The sequence below is a fragment of the Amphibalanus amphitrite genome, unplaced genomic scaffold (assembly GCF_019059575.1).
Source record: "Amphibalanus amphitrite isolate SeventyFive unplaced genomic scaffold, NRLGWU_Aamphi_draft 001890F_arrow, whole genome shotgun sequence".
In the NCBI taxonomy this organism is placed as follows: domain Eukaryota; kingdom Metazoa; phylum Arthropoda; class Thecostraca; order Balanomorpha; family Balanidae; genus Amphibalanus; species Amphibalanus amphitrite.
The window spans coordinates 35,852-51,974 of NW_024883383.1; the positions used below are offsets into that span (position 1 = coordinate 35,852).

A 16,123-nucleotide genomic window follows, 5' to 3' on the forward strand; every position below is an offset into this window, starting at 1 on the left:
TTCTTATTTGTACAGAGGGCCTCCTATTTGTCCATGGGGCCTCCTATTTGTCTAGGGGCCTCTTATTTGTCTAGGGCCTCCTATTTGTACAGGAGGCCTCCTGCTTGTCCAGAGAGCCTCCTATTTCTCCAGGGGGCCTCCTGTTTTCCGGAGGGCCTCCTACTTGTTCAGGGGGCCTCCTACTTGTTCAGGGGGCCTCTTATTTGTCCAGGGGCGTCCGATTTGTCCAAGGGGCCTCCTATTTATAGAGAACCTTCTAGGGAACCTTCTATATGAACATCGGACCTCCGTTTGTAAAGTACCTGGTGCGTCTCGGGGGCCTCCACTATTGGGGTCCCAAAATGGCAATTGGGGTCCCAAATGTTCGCTTTGGGGTCCCACATGGGACCTCAAAAGTATACAAAGTTACACCCATGAAATTAGCACCACTCAACGGCACGCAATGCTCTAGCACATCGGTACTTACAATAAAATGTCCACAGAGGCTCTATAGGCGATGAACAACACACAAGCACAATCACCAACGGCCACGCCGCGCGGCACCGACACTGCTCACATCCGCTCTCGGAGACCAACGGCCGAAAACTGACAGATGCGCGCGGCCTTCAAACCGCAAACGGCCGATCTCGTTTCTGATTGGCTGATTGTTTCCATTTCAAATATCATCTTCACGAGGGTAAACAAGATCCACGCATGAAACGACTATCTGTACCCGAGTCACGATACCCAGGAGGAAAGAGTTTTCGTGATGTTCTGGATCGCGAGAGTAATATTGATATTTACATGGTAATAATACTCTTCGCTGGCGAATAAGTTCATATTAACCACGTACCGTTACTATGCACATAATGGTAGCAGCGAGTTACCCTTTCAATATACTATTATCTTGCGGGTTTGATGAAAATGAACTCTCCAGGAGGTAGTAAAAAAGTTTTGAGTGCGGATACCTTTGACTAAAAAATTCTGGTCTGCATATGGTCCAGACTTCAGAACCAGTTTTTGAACCAGAACCAGATTACATAACTAAGTCGGGTTCTGGTAAACGGGTCACACAGCTTTACACGGTGACATGGGGACACACAAACATATCAAATGAGCAGATATACAGAGTATAACCATCCCGAGTAGGCCAGCGTGAACCTTTGTTACCGGTCACCGGGTGCCTAGTCTGAGCTGGGAATGGAAATATCTGCCTCTCTGCTGCAGATAATTCCATTCCACGTCACCCACATCATAAACTGGTAACGTTTCACTACCATGTACTGGCACTGACCGGTGGTCATTATCGAGACTTGAGTTAACCCTCGCCGGACCTATTGGTTTCCTACATACGCGCCGGCCGAGGGGGGGGTCGCGACCCCCCCCCCCCTCGCCGTTTCGCCCCTGGTGGAGCTAGCGCGTCGCGGAAAAAAACGAGCGTGTGCGCCGTTACGAGACGCAGAGATTGGTACCCGATTTTAAGGTCCTAGGTCAACCGGTGACCTCTGAGGTCAGGTCAAGTGTCCCAAGGTACGGTTCAGTTTTTGGTGAATAACTTCGCAAAAAACGGCCGCAGAGCGCCGATTTTGGCAGCATCGTGTTCGCCTCGCTCAGGCGCGTCGAATGATATACTTTTTGTCCGGGTCAGGTCAACTTGGGGTGTTGACCTCAGGTCAAGGTCAGGTCAGCACCCCCAGGTCACGAAGTTGGTCGAAAGAGGTCATGTCGCATATCATTCGATTCGGCAGGCCTTCCTGAGTCCATTGGTGGCTTTCCCGACTCGCTAGCTCAATTTGATCAAGAGTTATTGACGAAAAACTAATATAACCTTGATGACGTCATAAATGACGTCACGAAAGGTCAACATTGCAAAAGTGACGCATCTAACCTTGCAAGGAGTGCATCAAATCACGATTCTGTGTGCTTGAGATAGTTGGAGATCGTTCCCGGCGCCAGAATAGCAGTTTTCATTTTTCCCCATTGACTTATAATGGTGAGGTCACGAAAATGACCTGACCTCATATGACCTTTAGGAAAAATCCGAGATATACAAGTTGTGGGACTCATAATGGATAGTAGATCCTGCAAGTTTCATTTCCCTGTGACATCTCCTCTGGCAGTGAGGGCGTTGCGAAGTTGCGACATCTGAAGACCGTGCAGAGGTTCACTTATGACGTCATAGGTCAGTGACCTGACCTGACCCAAAAATGCGGTTGATGTCAAAAGATCTGGCTTGGATCAAAGGTCAGGTATGCCAAGTTTCAGCTCTCTATCGCCAGCGTGTTCGGAGCTATCGCGAAAAAACCCTGTGGGGGGGGGGGGGCGGCACCCGCCCCCCCCCCCTCGGCCGGCGAGGGTTAAGAGACATATTTTTGTGCTGATAAATGGCAATAAGTGACTATACAGGATGTCGATGATTGATCAATAGTAGTCAGCAACGAGCAAAAAAGATAAAATTAAGCAATGACATTCGTTGCAACCGTTATTTGTAAAATCGTTATAAGTTAAGTCATTTTTCGTCATCATTGAATCGCTCTTAAATCAAATCCAACGGACCCGACATAACAAGCCCGACGTTTTAAAAAATTTGCCTTTCTAAGCGTCCATACAAACATCAAAAAGAACAATTGAACTGTCAACGAATTAAATATTAACGATTTTAGAAGTAACGATTTTAATGAAGGTCATTGCATCATTGTTCTGGCCAACAAGTCACATTTCATCAACAGGTAAAAGGAGGGTACTTACCTTTCGAAGACCATGTGTCCAGTTTTAAGATCGGAGTGAAGAAGCTTGTGATTGAAATGAAGATGAACGTTTGGATGAGTTTCAGCCTCTGCAACAAATTAAAGGACAATACACATCAGTGCGTTTAAATAAAAACGATCAGAACAGAGGTGATGGTGGCGATTTTCGATCGCTCTCACAAACATTGAAATATACCTGTCTGACGGTGTAATAATGGGATATCATGTTTTTCCAGTCCACAGTGAAAAGTTGCGCTTACTCTGCACAGGAGAGGAAATGCATTGCATTTATCGCTTGTGTTAATTGATATTATAACTTACCGCTCAGCATAGTCTCGTTCAGATACCTCCGTCCGACCGAATAGATACACTGAAATGGGAAAAATTATACACAGTTACATAAATACAGGGAGCACATGTCCCAATCATACACTGACCACATTCTTAACTGCATTATCCCTAATTAGTACCTAATGACGGCCACATGCTCATTGCATTGTAAACGATCATAGGCACATAATTATAAGGTGCAGGATCCAGGTAATAATGCTATAAAGGGCAGACATTAGTCATGTTGTGGAACATCAAAGTACCCATGTCCCGTTAATATATCAAGCTTTTTCATGTTATATAATCACATCAACTAAAATGGTAGCATGTCTGCATCAAAGGGTGGAAGCTTTCAGTGGCTGAATGCACTGTAATGACAGCCAGATGACATTACGTGCCTCTACTGCCTGATGTCATGCTGGTCACTGCGCTGGCTGCACCTGCAGCTGGCTGCATTAATATGCACCACGGTTCCTCCAACGGCGGTTTCAGACACTTATATAACAGTGATATTACGTAAGGAAACAAATTATGTCTAGACGGCAGAACAGTGACCATACCCTAAGGCCTGGTTCACGGTGCACACTCCTAAGTCCTACCCAAGCCTAAATCGCCCGAAACGCTGAGAGCCTTTGTTTAGCTGAGGCAGCTTTTCGATTGCGCCGCACTGCACTTTACATTGGAAAGCCGTGCCGCACTACATTCTCAACTGGTAGGCTGTACCGCATTACACCCTCAGGTGGTAGACTGTACCGCACTACACCCTCAGCTGGTAGACTGTACCGCACTACATCCTGAACTGGTAGACTGTACCGCACTACATCATCCATTTGTAGACTGTACCGCACTACATCCTAAACTGGTAGACTGTACCGCACTGCACCCTGAACTGGTAGACTGTACCGCACTACGCCCTCAGCTGGTGACTGCCGCACTTCACCCTAGCTTGGGAGAAGGTTCTGTAAACTGAGAAAACATTGCGCCTTCATTTAAAAGTGCAAATAGTTAATACGGTTTATGTGAATACGTAATTGGTGACAATAATACAGCGAGGAAATATTTCACAGAGATGTACTAAACTAAATATTGCAATGCATCTCCCGTTTCAGTAACACGTAGGTATAACGCTTAGAAAAGGAATAAGGATCAATAACAAATGACACAAATGTAAAGGCCCTATCTTACGCTGTCAAAACAACCACTGACCCCCGCTACGATTGGCCGGCCGATGTCACAACATGCCGGCTGCATTCCCGCAGCGGTCAGCCTGCAGCGGTTCCAGAGCCGGGGGCTCCTGGCGCGGTCGCGGTCAGCTGGGGGCTGCCGCAGTCGCCGCAGTGACGCCACGCGACCCTATAGGTAAACAGAGCTGGGAGCGGACGGCCGGCCCCCGGGTGGACCAGTCGACAGCGAGCGGCGGTGGGCGGGGCGGAGGGTCGGTGGGCGGGGTCAGACTGCCAGACCAGACCGCCAGACTGCCAGTCCAGCGGACCAGACACTCAGACTAACAAACCAGCAGGCCAGACTGTCAGGCCACTAAACAAGCGGGCTAGACCATCAGACCGCCAGACCAGCGGACCACATCGCCAGACCAGCGAGCCAGTCCCCCAGACCAGCGGGCCAGACCGCCAGACACCCGACTACGCCGCCAAGCCGTGCCCGAGGGCCAGTTAGAAGACTGCAACCCGTCTGCAGGCTACGCAGTTCTGATGGGTCCGGCCAGGATGTCTCAGAATAGCCGGCTACGCCCCCTGTTGGTGTGCGGGTGTTTTACGCAGGTTTATGGCAGGCGGGGCTCATTTAAAGCAACACAAACCATTCTGGCATGTTCAAGAGATGTGACTTAGATATGAGCCTGGACGGTGCATTAGCATCGTTAAAATTATGTTTGGCCGGAAATGCTTTACATGCTTTCCACATATCTCCGAAACTGACCAAATGGGGTCTGTTATTTAACACACGAAAAAGGAAGTGAGCGGTCTTTTCCACAGAGGTCAATGTGAACACTGAACAATTACATAAGTTTTTCATAACCGCATACATAGAGCCTTAAATAGTTCGCAATAACTACGGAAAACTACAAAACTTTATAAAAAAGAATGTCAAAACGCAAATGAATTAACATCGCGCAGATATCACCAAAATAAATATGGCTGCTGTTGCCGCCGTCTGCCAGATTGGCACACCGGTCTCAGAGCGAGCCGCAAGCGTCTACAGCCAGGACACCACTTACGACCCGGTATCTACCGTCCCGCTACTCGCCGGTCCAGCTGGATCCCAGCATTAAAACAGCCGAGCCGAGACCAACCACTCGTAGGAAACCCGACTCGCGATATCAGACGCGATCTCCACTTCACCCAGATCCCCGCCCAGCAACAGGGCGCGGGCCGGACCCCGACACACCCGCCGACGCTCCAATTAGTTAGGAGGACGGGGCACTCCCAGACGGTATACTGCGTGGGGTGCGGCTACCACAGACCCTGGGTCTGGGCAGGACCGGAGCGGTCCATCTGCACCGGCCGGCGGGTCACGGCGTAAGGCCCGAGAGGTCGGGGCTGCTGAGACCAAGATTACTTTACTGCTGAGACCAGGGTAGATAGAGGATATGACCCACTTACAACAGGTCACAATGGTCGGAGTGACGTAGACTTGTGTGACATCTGCCAGGACCTTATCTGCCATCTTTACCATGTGCTGGATCAATTCCTTCCATAAATCCTTTCATAAATTGATTATGTACCTAATGACCGAAGCCATGTTTGCGTCAATGACCTCATTAGGCTAATGCAACTTATCATTCAGCTGTCTATCTTGAGGACTGAGGATTGAGGCCTGAGCTTGATTTGCGACCCTTGACCAATGACTAGAGTCGAGACTTTACTGCATCCCCCCCCCCGTGGACTGACCTGTCTGCCCCCCCCCCCTCCCCGCATCTCCCCCTGGACTGACCTGACCGGCCTTGCCGTAGGGGATGACCTTCTTGCGTCCGTCGGTGGCATGGATCATGCGTCCGTACATGGGGATGCCGTGCTGCTGGATCACCAGGTCCTCCAGGCCGACCCGGGCCAGAGCGCTGCGACCGCGGTGGCTCAGCGCCAGGTTGATGCTCCGGCCGGGCACGTGCTCCATCTGACGAATATCTGCCGGGGAGGAATACGCATCGGTGGAGACGGGGCATGGGGTAAAACGATCACAAGTACATAGACGGCGGAACGGGGGGGGGGGGGGGACCGGGGCACCGTGTCCCCTGATTTTGCAATTTTAACATTAGCCCTATGGGCGTTGCATGGAAAGAATGGTACCAAAAGTCGGCAGTGCCCCCCCCCCCCCTTAACTGAAGGTGTTCCGCCGCTACTGCACAAGTCTCAATTTTCCGACAACACCGTTAGCAAGTGTTTACGACATCATTCGGGATATTGAAACGTCAATCAGTACAACACCGATGCGTGTTGAGGCGGCAATCCTGATTGGAGCCACCGATGCAACACAGCAACGTATCATTTCACTCAGGCGTTCATGCGAATTGCCACCCGGTCGATTTCATAGGACGATCGGCTACGAAGGTAGTGTGGGACATTTGCGTGGAAAAGAATAAATATGGATATGCCTGATGCTGCTCTTGCTCTAGGTATGAATAATCTAACTACAAATTGATATTGGTTCAAGTGAGAAGAATCCAGACTAGACCGACCAAGTGAATTCGAACTCCGTTATCGGTACTACATAGCATGGCAAGGATGACTGGTTCATTTGGGTAGTCTTTTAGTCACAAAAAGTCAGTTTCGCAATACGAGCGATTCCATGAAGTATCGAGACGTCCAGCATTGCAACAAGGCATCGTTTCTTCCTTTGATTGTTTCACAATGAAATTCCAGTAACATTGTAACCGTTCAGGGAGCAGCATGCCACACAAAATTAGTAACTGTTAGCCATTAAACAAATGCAACGACGCGGACTCTTTGACCTATAGCGAGTTGCAACAGCAAGACCCTATACATTCCTTATTATGATGCGAGCGAACGACAAATAAACGGGAAAGCCACGGATGAACCCGACTAACTAGAAGCCTCAATGGCAAATCTGGTGGCGCACGGACAAATAAACCAGCGTCTGGCGCACTAACGGCCGTTCAAAACAAGCCAATCAAAATAAATATCAATAAACAAGGGGAACTCTTTGCGATACACTTAGCGTCTTGGTTTACAGTTACATCTCGAACGCTGATTATGTTGCTTGTAGCCTAGTGCAAAAAGAAATGGAATCAAATAAAAGCGCAGTTGTTTCTCCAGTAGCGACGCATGCCGATAATTTACAGCCGCTTGCTCGGCGATGGCGATGTTGTGTAACCGCCAGCTGTCTGCTGGCAATGACTCCATAGTGAACTCTGTGGAATTTCCGGCCGGCCTCTGGCAAGGTCGAAAGCTCGGCCGGACCGTGCATCCCATCTTCCAACTCTGCTATGCATTCATACTACCCGTGATTCTCTGCCGCTTGGATCGTTGAAATGCACGGCATCGTGGGTTCTTACAACCCAGCTCCCATGGACGACGGATGGTTGAATCGGTTGAATGTTGTTCGCAGCTGTTGGCCGTCAGATACCGTTGAGTTGGAGCCCAGTGTATGGAGTTTGGAAAGAGTCCCGACATCGCCCCGTGACGCGCCACAGCTCCCGTGTCGGTGTCGGGTGGCCGGTCTGTGGTCGCGGCAGATAATCCGAACGACAGTCGAGCCCTCCGGCCCTCTCAGGTGTCGGTGCGACACCATAGAACCGTACCTCGGCCGCCCGCACGCGTCACGCCTCCCGCCCCCACCACAACACCCTCCGGAACGCATAGGGAGGGCTTCAGGGAGAGCCGGGTGCAGCGGTCAGCTGTGGGTTTCACCTCAGCCGGCCCACAACGGCCCGTGGAGGGTCCGATGTCAACCGCAGGGGATCAGGTGTCAGTCGCCGGCGGCGCGGAAGTCTGGGGGTTCAGATGGCTGGCTGACGCGGTAACCGGCTATTCAAGCTCCATGGGGCCGTGGACAATGGCTGGAGCTCGTCCTTCGGTTGTCTGGGAGGTACGATCTCATCATCCATGACTAAGACGGGGTCAGACGCGGCTGACTGGTCCAGAGATAAAAACGATGCGTTGCATCGGTCGAGTCCCCGCAACAGCCTCTTCCCTTGAGATTGTAATTTACAAGTAAAGGGACATTTAAACTCTCTAGAACAAATGGGTGTATGTGTTACAGACCGTATGAAAACCCAGTCCGTTTGCAAACGGCCTGGCCCAGTCAGGCCGTTTGAAAACGGCCTGAAAAAGCCGGCCGTTTGCAAACCGCCTGAAATATCAGGCCGTATGAAAACGGCCTAGGCAGTTTGAAACGGCCTAGACAGTTTGAAAACGGTCTATAGTCCGTTTTCAAACGGCCTGGCCAAGTACCTACAACAGCCTCTGAAGATAACTTAATGGATCCAGGTTGGTCGATGATCAGGTTGTATCCATGAATGCTTCCGATTGTAGGCCACCTCTTCGGCAGACTTGGTTCTGAGGGGTCTTAGCACTACAAACTTGCTCAAATGGTCCTGGTAGTTCAGAATGTAGGCGAATCCGTCCTGCCTCTCACTGTGCCAGTCAATTAAATCGATCTGTGCACGCTTTGCCAGGTCGCTCTCGACGATTGGAGTGGTAACTACACTCGAACGTGGTCGAGCCTTTTTCTCCTCGCACGTGCGACACGTCTCAAGGTACAGGCCTAGATTCAGATTCAGATTCAGATTCTTTATTCGCGACAAATCCATAAAACATGGGTTTTCATTGCCTCACGTCAAACACGATACAAAAAAGACGAGATTCGGGGCAGTACAAGGCAGTTCACTTAACGCGACCTACGGGTTGCCATTCTGCTCTCGCAGTAAGTATTTCCGGAGTTGACACCTAAAGCTGCGTACGCTGACAACGAGCGGGAGACGGTCGTAGTCCCGCACGGCGCTGTAACACAGCCGCCGGCGCCCGGCCTCCGTGCGTATCCTCGGTAACACATGTCGGCCGGCGTCACGCGTCCGGTACTGGTGCTGTGTCACTTCTCCTATGGTGATCGCTATGTCCTCGGGTCTTCCCGTGGCGGCGACTGAATGCACCATACACAGTCGATGATACCTGACAAGCTGCGCAGCGTCGAGCCAGTGCAGATCGCGGGGCTATCCGTGGAATGTTTGCAAACTTATCCTTGATCAGTTTCCATGTTTTGTCTCTGCCGCAATGGCCTTGGCTTGTGTGGATGTTATGAATAACATCGTAGAGCTCAGTCTCGTGTACAACCTCCTTCCGTGTTTTCTTTCGTATAACCTTATTAATCTTCCCTGACGTCAACACATCATACTTGTTGAATATGGGATGGTGTCGTCGCTTGAATGGACCTCCATTGTCCCTTATCGCAATGAGATCGATCAGAATGGCGTTACACTGTAAAAAATATTGACGAGCTATGTGTCAAAACAAGGGTCTCGAAACAGTCACCAGGTTGTCAATGCTTCCGGTACCAACCACTTGACTAGTTACCGCTTAGTTAGCTTACAGGCTGAGAACTATCCAGATCGTTATGATCCGGTATTGTAATGATACCCTAGGTGTACCTTTGTTTTGAAGTGCTGAATTAACTATCAAGGTTGTTTGACGTTTGTTTTCGCCTCAATCCGAAACGAGGAAGACCCTCATCAAATTATTAGGTGAAAGCCAGCCTCAGGATGATCAAAATACTAGGGGTAGTTTTGTCATAGTAATCTGTGAAGGGTGCGGAACAAGCCGTAGCAATGCACTCGTCACTAAACCAGCCTGAGATTATTCGCCAGGTATCACTGGGCTGCGTTTCCCTACTTGCTGAATCATGTTTGCAACTTTCCATTTCCAGACACTTTCTGCGGCAAATAAATTGTTGGGTTATTTGGAAGGTGAATGACAATTTTATTTCTATAAGTCAATACCTTTGTATTTCCGATTGCCCTAAAACTTTTTTTTAATCGTTTGCGGTAGGTTTTTATTGTTCGCAATAAAGTTGCGCACCTGTGAATCCTTCACTTAATGCGTTCCCGGCTTACCCGGCGCCGGTTGCGCCGTGTGCCGTGCCGCGTCCGGTCGGGGGTGCGTGCGTCTGTGAAGTGCGAGTGTTTATCACTGGGCAAACCTGTACCTATCGTTTCCATTTGTGCAGTGTCTAGTTATTGAAGAATTGCTTGCCGATATATGACCTGCAGTGATCGACGTTCTGATTCAATAACTTGCCATAAGCCATTATTCTCAACTAAATCGCGCAGAGACGTTTGCAAAGTTGTCGGGGGGGGGGGGACAAGAGCGATTTTAAATGAATTGCTCTCCATGCAGTGCAATAGGACTTAGGTTTGATTTTTCAAAAGTTGTGGAGCCGCCCCCGGTGTCCGGCCTGGCCAACGCTCTCAAGAACCGACAGCTAACGGAACACTGAAGTTTCACTACGACGACTTCCGCCAAAGTTATGAAGAAAAGGCAAGTGCAAGAAGTACAAAACTTCTCTTGGTAATCAAAACTTAGGTTTGGCAAATTCCAAACCCTAAGTCACTACAACTGTGGATATAAATAAGCTGGTTATTGACGGCCAAGCTCTGGCCAATCTGAGGTTCAGACCTATCATCAAGTTCATGAGGCAGCTGCGGTTGGGCGGCTCACGGGCTCCACTGCATACACCACATCCATCCGGAAGTTTCTGGAATCATTAGTATTTATTACGGTCACGTAATTAATACTATTGACTGGAGACAATTCCGAGTGCATATTTCCGAATGGATGTGGTAAATGCATGAGGTAGGTATACCCAGTAGGTATACCTATCGTGCACCGTCAGCATATAAGTATTTGAAGCAAGAACTGCTGCGTATGTGGAAGAACATGGTTTTGTGCACCGCATCAAGCCAGAAGTATAACATGCCCGTATGACGAATATTTCCTTAACATTAAGCATAACAATCATGGCAGTTGCACGATCACGCAGATAATTCGAATAAATCATGATCACCAACCAGATTACCTTTTACAGCCCATATATGTCCATCAGTTAAGTTAAAAATACAAAGAGTTGAATTAAAGGCAAATAAATGTATTTATATATATAAAAAAACACCGACCGCAAAACATCTGCTCACATGTGCATGCACAGGTCTGGTCCACTTACATTGCGCGCGCAGGGGAATGGAGGCGTCTCGACCGCGGGTATAGGCACGATTAGTGCGTCCCGCAGGCCAGAGGGGGCCTCACTCACAGCACGAACACCACAGTTCACATATTTCACTTTTTACTGCACAAATGCTGGAACAGCCCTCGTCGCTGCTCCAGGCTGCACGGCGGCCGCGCGACAACTGCTGGTTCGAAACCGCCGCGCCGGGGCCCGCTAACGGCTGGCGGCGACCGCTGATTGGCCCGCCAAGTCTGACGTCATGGGCGCAGCTGACCATGTGTATGCTGACCAGCTGACCAGTACAAGTTAGGCGCCGGTTAAATAACCATGCGGCAACAAGTTTCCAAAACTGGTTAAGATACAAACGTTGAAACAAATGTAGAGTTGGTCTGGATACTGAGAAGTTGGTGTGCATAGTAACTATTGACTCGTAATTGTCACCTGACAAGCAATGCACCAGACAAAGGCTTGTTAAAAAAGCATACGGTGGTAAACATACCAAGAGATGATTGGTTATATTACACAAGACTTGTCAATTTGGTTTACAGTGTAGGCTCAGACAGGTACTCTACAAAATGTCTTCTGTGTTCTTAGGTTCAGATCTATCGATATGTGCATGCTTCCGATTCGATTGATAACTGTAAACGGGCGCTGGAAGTGAAATGTTCGCTTGATATACGAAAGGTGCATTGCAAGAAAGCACATTATTTCAGAAATACACTTTCATTTTATCTTGAGCCTTTTTGGAATGGGCCGGATGAATTCGTTATCAAACCGGTAAGGGATTTCGTTTGAAGACCACCGATATTTAAGAATATGATGGTCTTCAAACGAATTCGCTGGCAAATTCGATGACTGGATTGGGCGGCGTAGGATCTGCTGGTCATCTGACTATGGGTTGATTAGGGCCTAGTTGGGGGGTTCGTCGTGGGGTTCAAATGTATAGCAATACGTTAGCTTTGACCTAGTTTGAGCTTCATTCGTTAAGTAGGAACAAGACGGTGCTTCTTTTGAACATCGTCACTAAACAAGCCGCCCTCGTTTTGACATTGTTTTTCGCTATTATTGTAACTAGGTACTTTGTTATCACACACAGCATTAACGAGGACCTGCTTCCAAAACAAGGTAGAAACGCTCCAGCTATTTTTGGGACGTGGTAAAAACTAACCGACACCTGGTAACTGTCATCTGACGAACACAAAACAAGCCAGGGGCTCGCAGCGTGTGTCAAAAGTAGGATGCAAAACTAGTCTGTACCCCCGACATTTAGCGTTGAGAATCATTTGACGAGGGGCTAGTCAATATTTTTTTACAGTGTATACTGTGCCTCGGTCATCATGCCGGTGTTTTTCGCTTGCTTCTGCCGGACGGCTGCATATTTTTCAACGAATGCTCGCCGGGACATGATCTGTGAAGACAAAAAAAAAAACAGTTCTTACTTTTGCTAGACTAAGCCTGCTAACAAAAAATAGAGATGCATTTATTTGTCATATAGCCTCGCGGCTGGTGCGTCCTAAAATAAATCAATCAAATGCCTTCATTTATGGCCGATTGACCCGAACTTGTAAATTGAAATCATATGATTTGGAGCCTAGATTTTTACACAATGTGCGCAATAGGGTTGGGACCTATCTGCATGCTCTGTATGTTTTGGTAAAATAAGAAAGCTCAGAATTTTTAATGATTTAATTTAAAATCACTTTGTTAAAAAAATGCCTAGTTAGCTCAGAAATTAATTATTTGTGACTGAAAACAACTTGCTTCTGATTGGTCGGGCTAATCATGACGTCACATGTAGGTATATAACTGTCTGTATATTTGGCGCAGTTGAGACATACATTTTCTATGTATTTTCCTATGGTAAATCGGAGTGATTGGTCGTGTTTTCAGTGTCTCTTTATTTTGCGCTGGTATTGCGTGGCTAAGAGGTTTTATCAAGAATGACATATACTAAAATGTTCCTTTAATAATGGAGCTTCAATATCTGTGAGTTTTATTGGCAAGCGAAAACTGATTTCGCTGTTATTTTATCTGGAAATGACTCATTTTTTAGGTCAATATTCAAAATATTTTACGGGAACAAGTTGGCACTTCTCTTGATTTTTGCACTCAAATCGCGTGCGATTCAACTGTATTGGAACTTGCAAAGAAGCTTGGTGATTAATTAACTGTGTTGTTATGGCACTGTTTGCAAAGCATGGATAATGAAACTGTGCCAAAGACTTAGCTACATAGCAATGCCTCAAGTAACACGCAGGAGTGACAGAATTCAGAGTCCGATCGAGAAGAATCGGTGCAAATGCTACGAGGACCAGGCAGCTCTGATACGATAGCTAGTCATCTCACTCCCGATTAGACCAGCTGATTCCTGACAGCACCGACTCGGATGCAAAGATGGAGCTCATCTTCCAAGCCAGAAACCAGTTCTTTGATGGAAGATGTGATGCTGCCTCTGTCTCTGCTTTGTTGGCCACTTTGGACGGGGCGGAGCTCCGCTCCTTGCGTGAGCGGTTATTCGCCTGTCATCCAGAAATAGTTCCTTCGTTTCCTGGCCGTTCCCTGATTAGGTGCAATACGGGGATCTGTAACCAGGGAAGTAACTTTCCATATGAAAGGGGTGCAGGTGTACCCCCGTCCCCCATCCACTAGAAGTGCACCCCCATAGGCTAAGCGGCGCCCCACACGCCGCCCCACACGATTAGCTCTAGAGCAGATGACGAGGGTGAGGGTGATTTCCCGGCTACATTCCATCTCGGCGTCGTGATGCTTGTGGGCTTGGAAAGCGTCCAGTCTTATGTAGGGTAGTGTAGGGGATGATAGGGGTGATAGGGGATTGAGTTCAATAAGGTCCTTACATTTGAAAGGTTTGAACAACCTTTCAATCAGCACAACATACCACAAATTAAATCAGCACAACATACCACAAATTAGAATAAAAAACTACCAAACTCCGCCCAACTAATATTAATAAACATTACAGCCAAACTAATGGCCTAAATAAAAATGTATCTCAAACCCGAACAGTTATCGCGGGTGATGGCGCCGTGAGTTATTATCCAAAACAGATGCAAATAAACATGTTTGTATGTCCGATGTATGTTTGTTTTAAAAACGTTGCAGCGGCGCTGGGAACTGCAGTCTTAGATCTGGGTATGTTTGGCATCTGCAACTCTTCATATACACATTAACCCTATTTCGGACGGGGAGGCCTTTCAGGATTTTCTTGTACAATTGTCAAACGCCGCGAGACATTCAGCTCATATTTGGTAACTTTTCCTAAATGCTCATTGCGCACATCTCAGCAAAAAAAAAAACAAGGCCGGGTCAGGTCAGGTCAGGTAACCAGAGCGGGTTTGTTGACCCCACCTCAGAAAAGTTTGCAATCACGTCAGAGCTTGAGTTTTTCACGAAGTTATTTCCTCTCATCAAGTCTTCAAAACAGTACCTGCAGTATGTGTCGTTTGTATATCTCAGAATTTTTTATCTGTGACCTGAGGTTAGGTCAGAGTCGCGACCTTTACATTGCAAGCCTATGGAAAAATATTGAAATGCGACCTGCCTCGAGTAAACGAGTCAAAACCACCCAATTCTATAAGAATTATGACAAATTATCTTATCTGTAATGATCCAGGTGCCATTTACTGACAGGGACACCGGAGAGGGTTATCTGGGGGCGAGCTCATGTGAGGTGATATCTACCATACATCAATGCTCACAATGCTTACAATATTGACAATGCTTACAATACTGTTACAATACTTACGATGAGACCAGCAAGCACTCTGCCGTTACAGTTCTAACTTCTGTTCGAAAACCGACGTTACACACATTCGCTGCCAGCATAACATGTATTGTTTGACAGTAACAAAATACACTAATTGACATCTGAACCCCAAACGGACCGCCATCCACTCAAATTTAATAACCCTGACCGGTCAGGGGGCGAATGGAGGTCATCTCTTGGGCATTACACTCAGCCCTTGCACAAAATATCTCACCTCACAGTGATCATTACAACAATATCACCGACTTGATAGTGGATTTCAAAGTACTTGCATCAGCTCTTCTTGCTATTGCAGACGATCATCTCCTCAGGGTAATGTTGTTCGGGACATGAACGAAGATCGTTTTCGGAGTTCCATAAGTGCTACTGCAACAGCCTGGCACAAAACAGGACTTGTATGCTTTTCTCTGCACTTTGCCCTTCAGTATATCACAAAAGAATTGTTTAGAATCCATCTTACGCTTCTTTCACAGTCTCCCTTTCCACCGTAGGGCGTAGATAGATTGCCGTTGCTGGTAAGTTAAGGCACGGTAGATAGAAATTACCTCGGTTCTCAACGCCTTAAGTTATTTTTATGAAAAAGAACAAAGAAATTATTAATAAGATTAGAGAAATGTTGAAATTTTAATTGTAAATTAGGCCAAATGCATATTGGAAAGGCTTTTGCCCTTCAGCATCTTCCGATTCATCATGTTTTTCATTTGAAAATTCGAGGTTCACAAAATGTTTACCACGCGCTCAACGTTAAATGGGAACAGTACACGGCAGACGCATCAATTTTTGACACTGAACCTTTCATTCGTGATTGCTTTAGCATAATTTAAAGCTAAAAACAGCGCGAATGGCAGAGTGAAGCAAACAACCTCTTTCACACATAGAAATAACATGTAATCGGTGGTGCGCCAGCTGCGCCGTTATTTGTCAACCGCAGAAGGTGACATGTGACGTAACAGCATCAAGAGCGTCTTTTTCAAGAACTTTAAGAAATATGTTTTCTATCTGTCTTCCCCCATTTCTCTCAGCATAATGATTTTATGAGGAAATTGTATGCACCATAAATTCTGCGAAAATAGTTTGATCATTTCTATACATT

General features: G+C 47.4%; 1 protein-coding gene across 2 annotated transcripts in view; it reads right to left on the reverse strand.

Annotated features, from left to right (window-relative positions):
• Positions 1-16,123, reverse strand: part of LOC122375665 (kynurenine 3-monooxygenase-like) — a 37,056-nt gene that overhangs the window by 13,836 nt on the left and 7,097 nt on the right. For both annotated transcript variants that reach the window (XM_043355146.1, XM_043355147.1), the window contains 3 exons: positions 6,006-6,196; positions 3,048-3,096; positions 2,728-2,815 (listed from right to left, as the gene is read on the reverse strand). In XM_043355146.1, the coding sequence (XP_043211081.1) occupies positions 2,728-2,815; positions 3,048-3,096; positions 6,006-6,196 (328 nt within the window). The remainder of the gene's footprint in view (positions 1-2,727; positions 2,816-3,047; positions 3,097-6,005; positions 6,197-16,123) is intronic.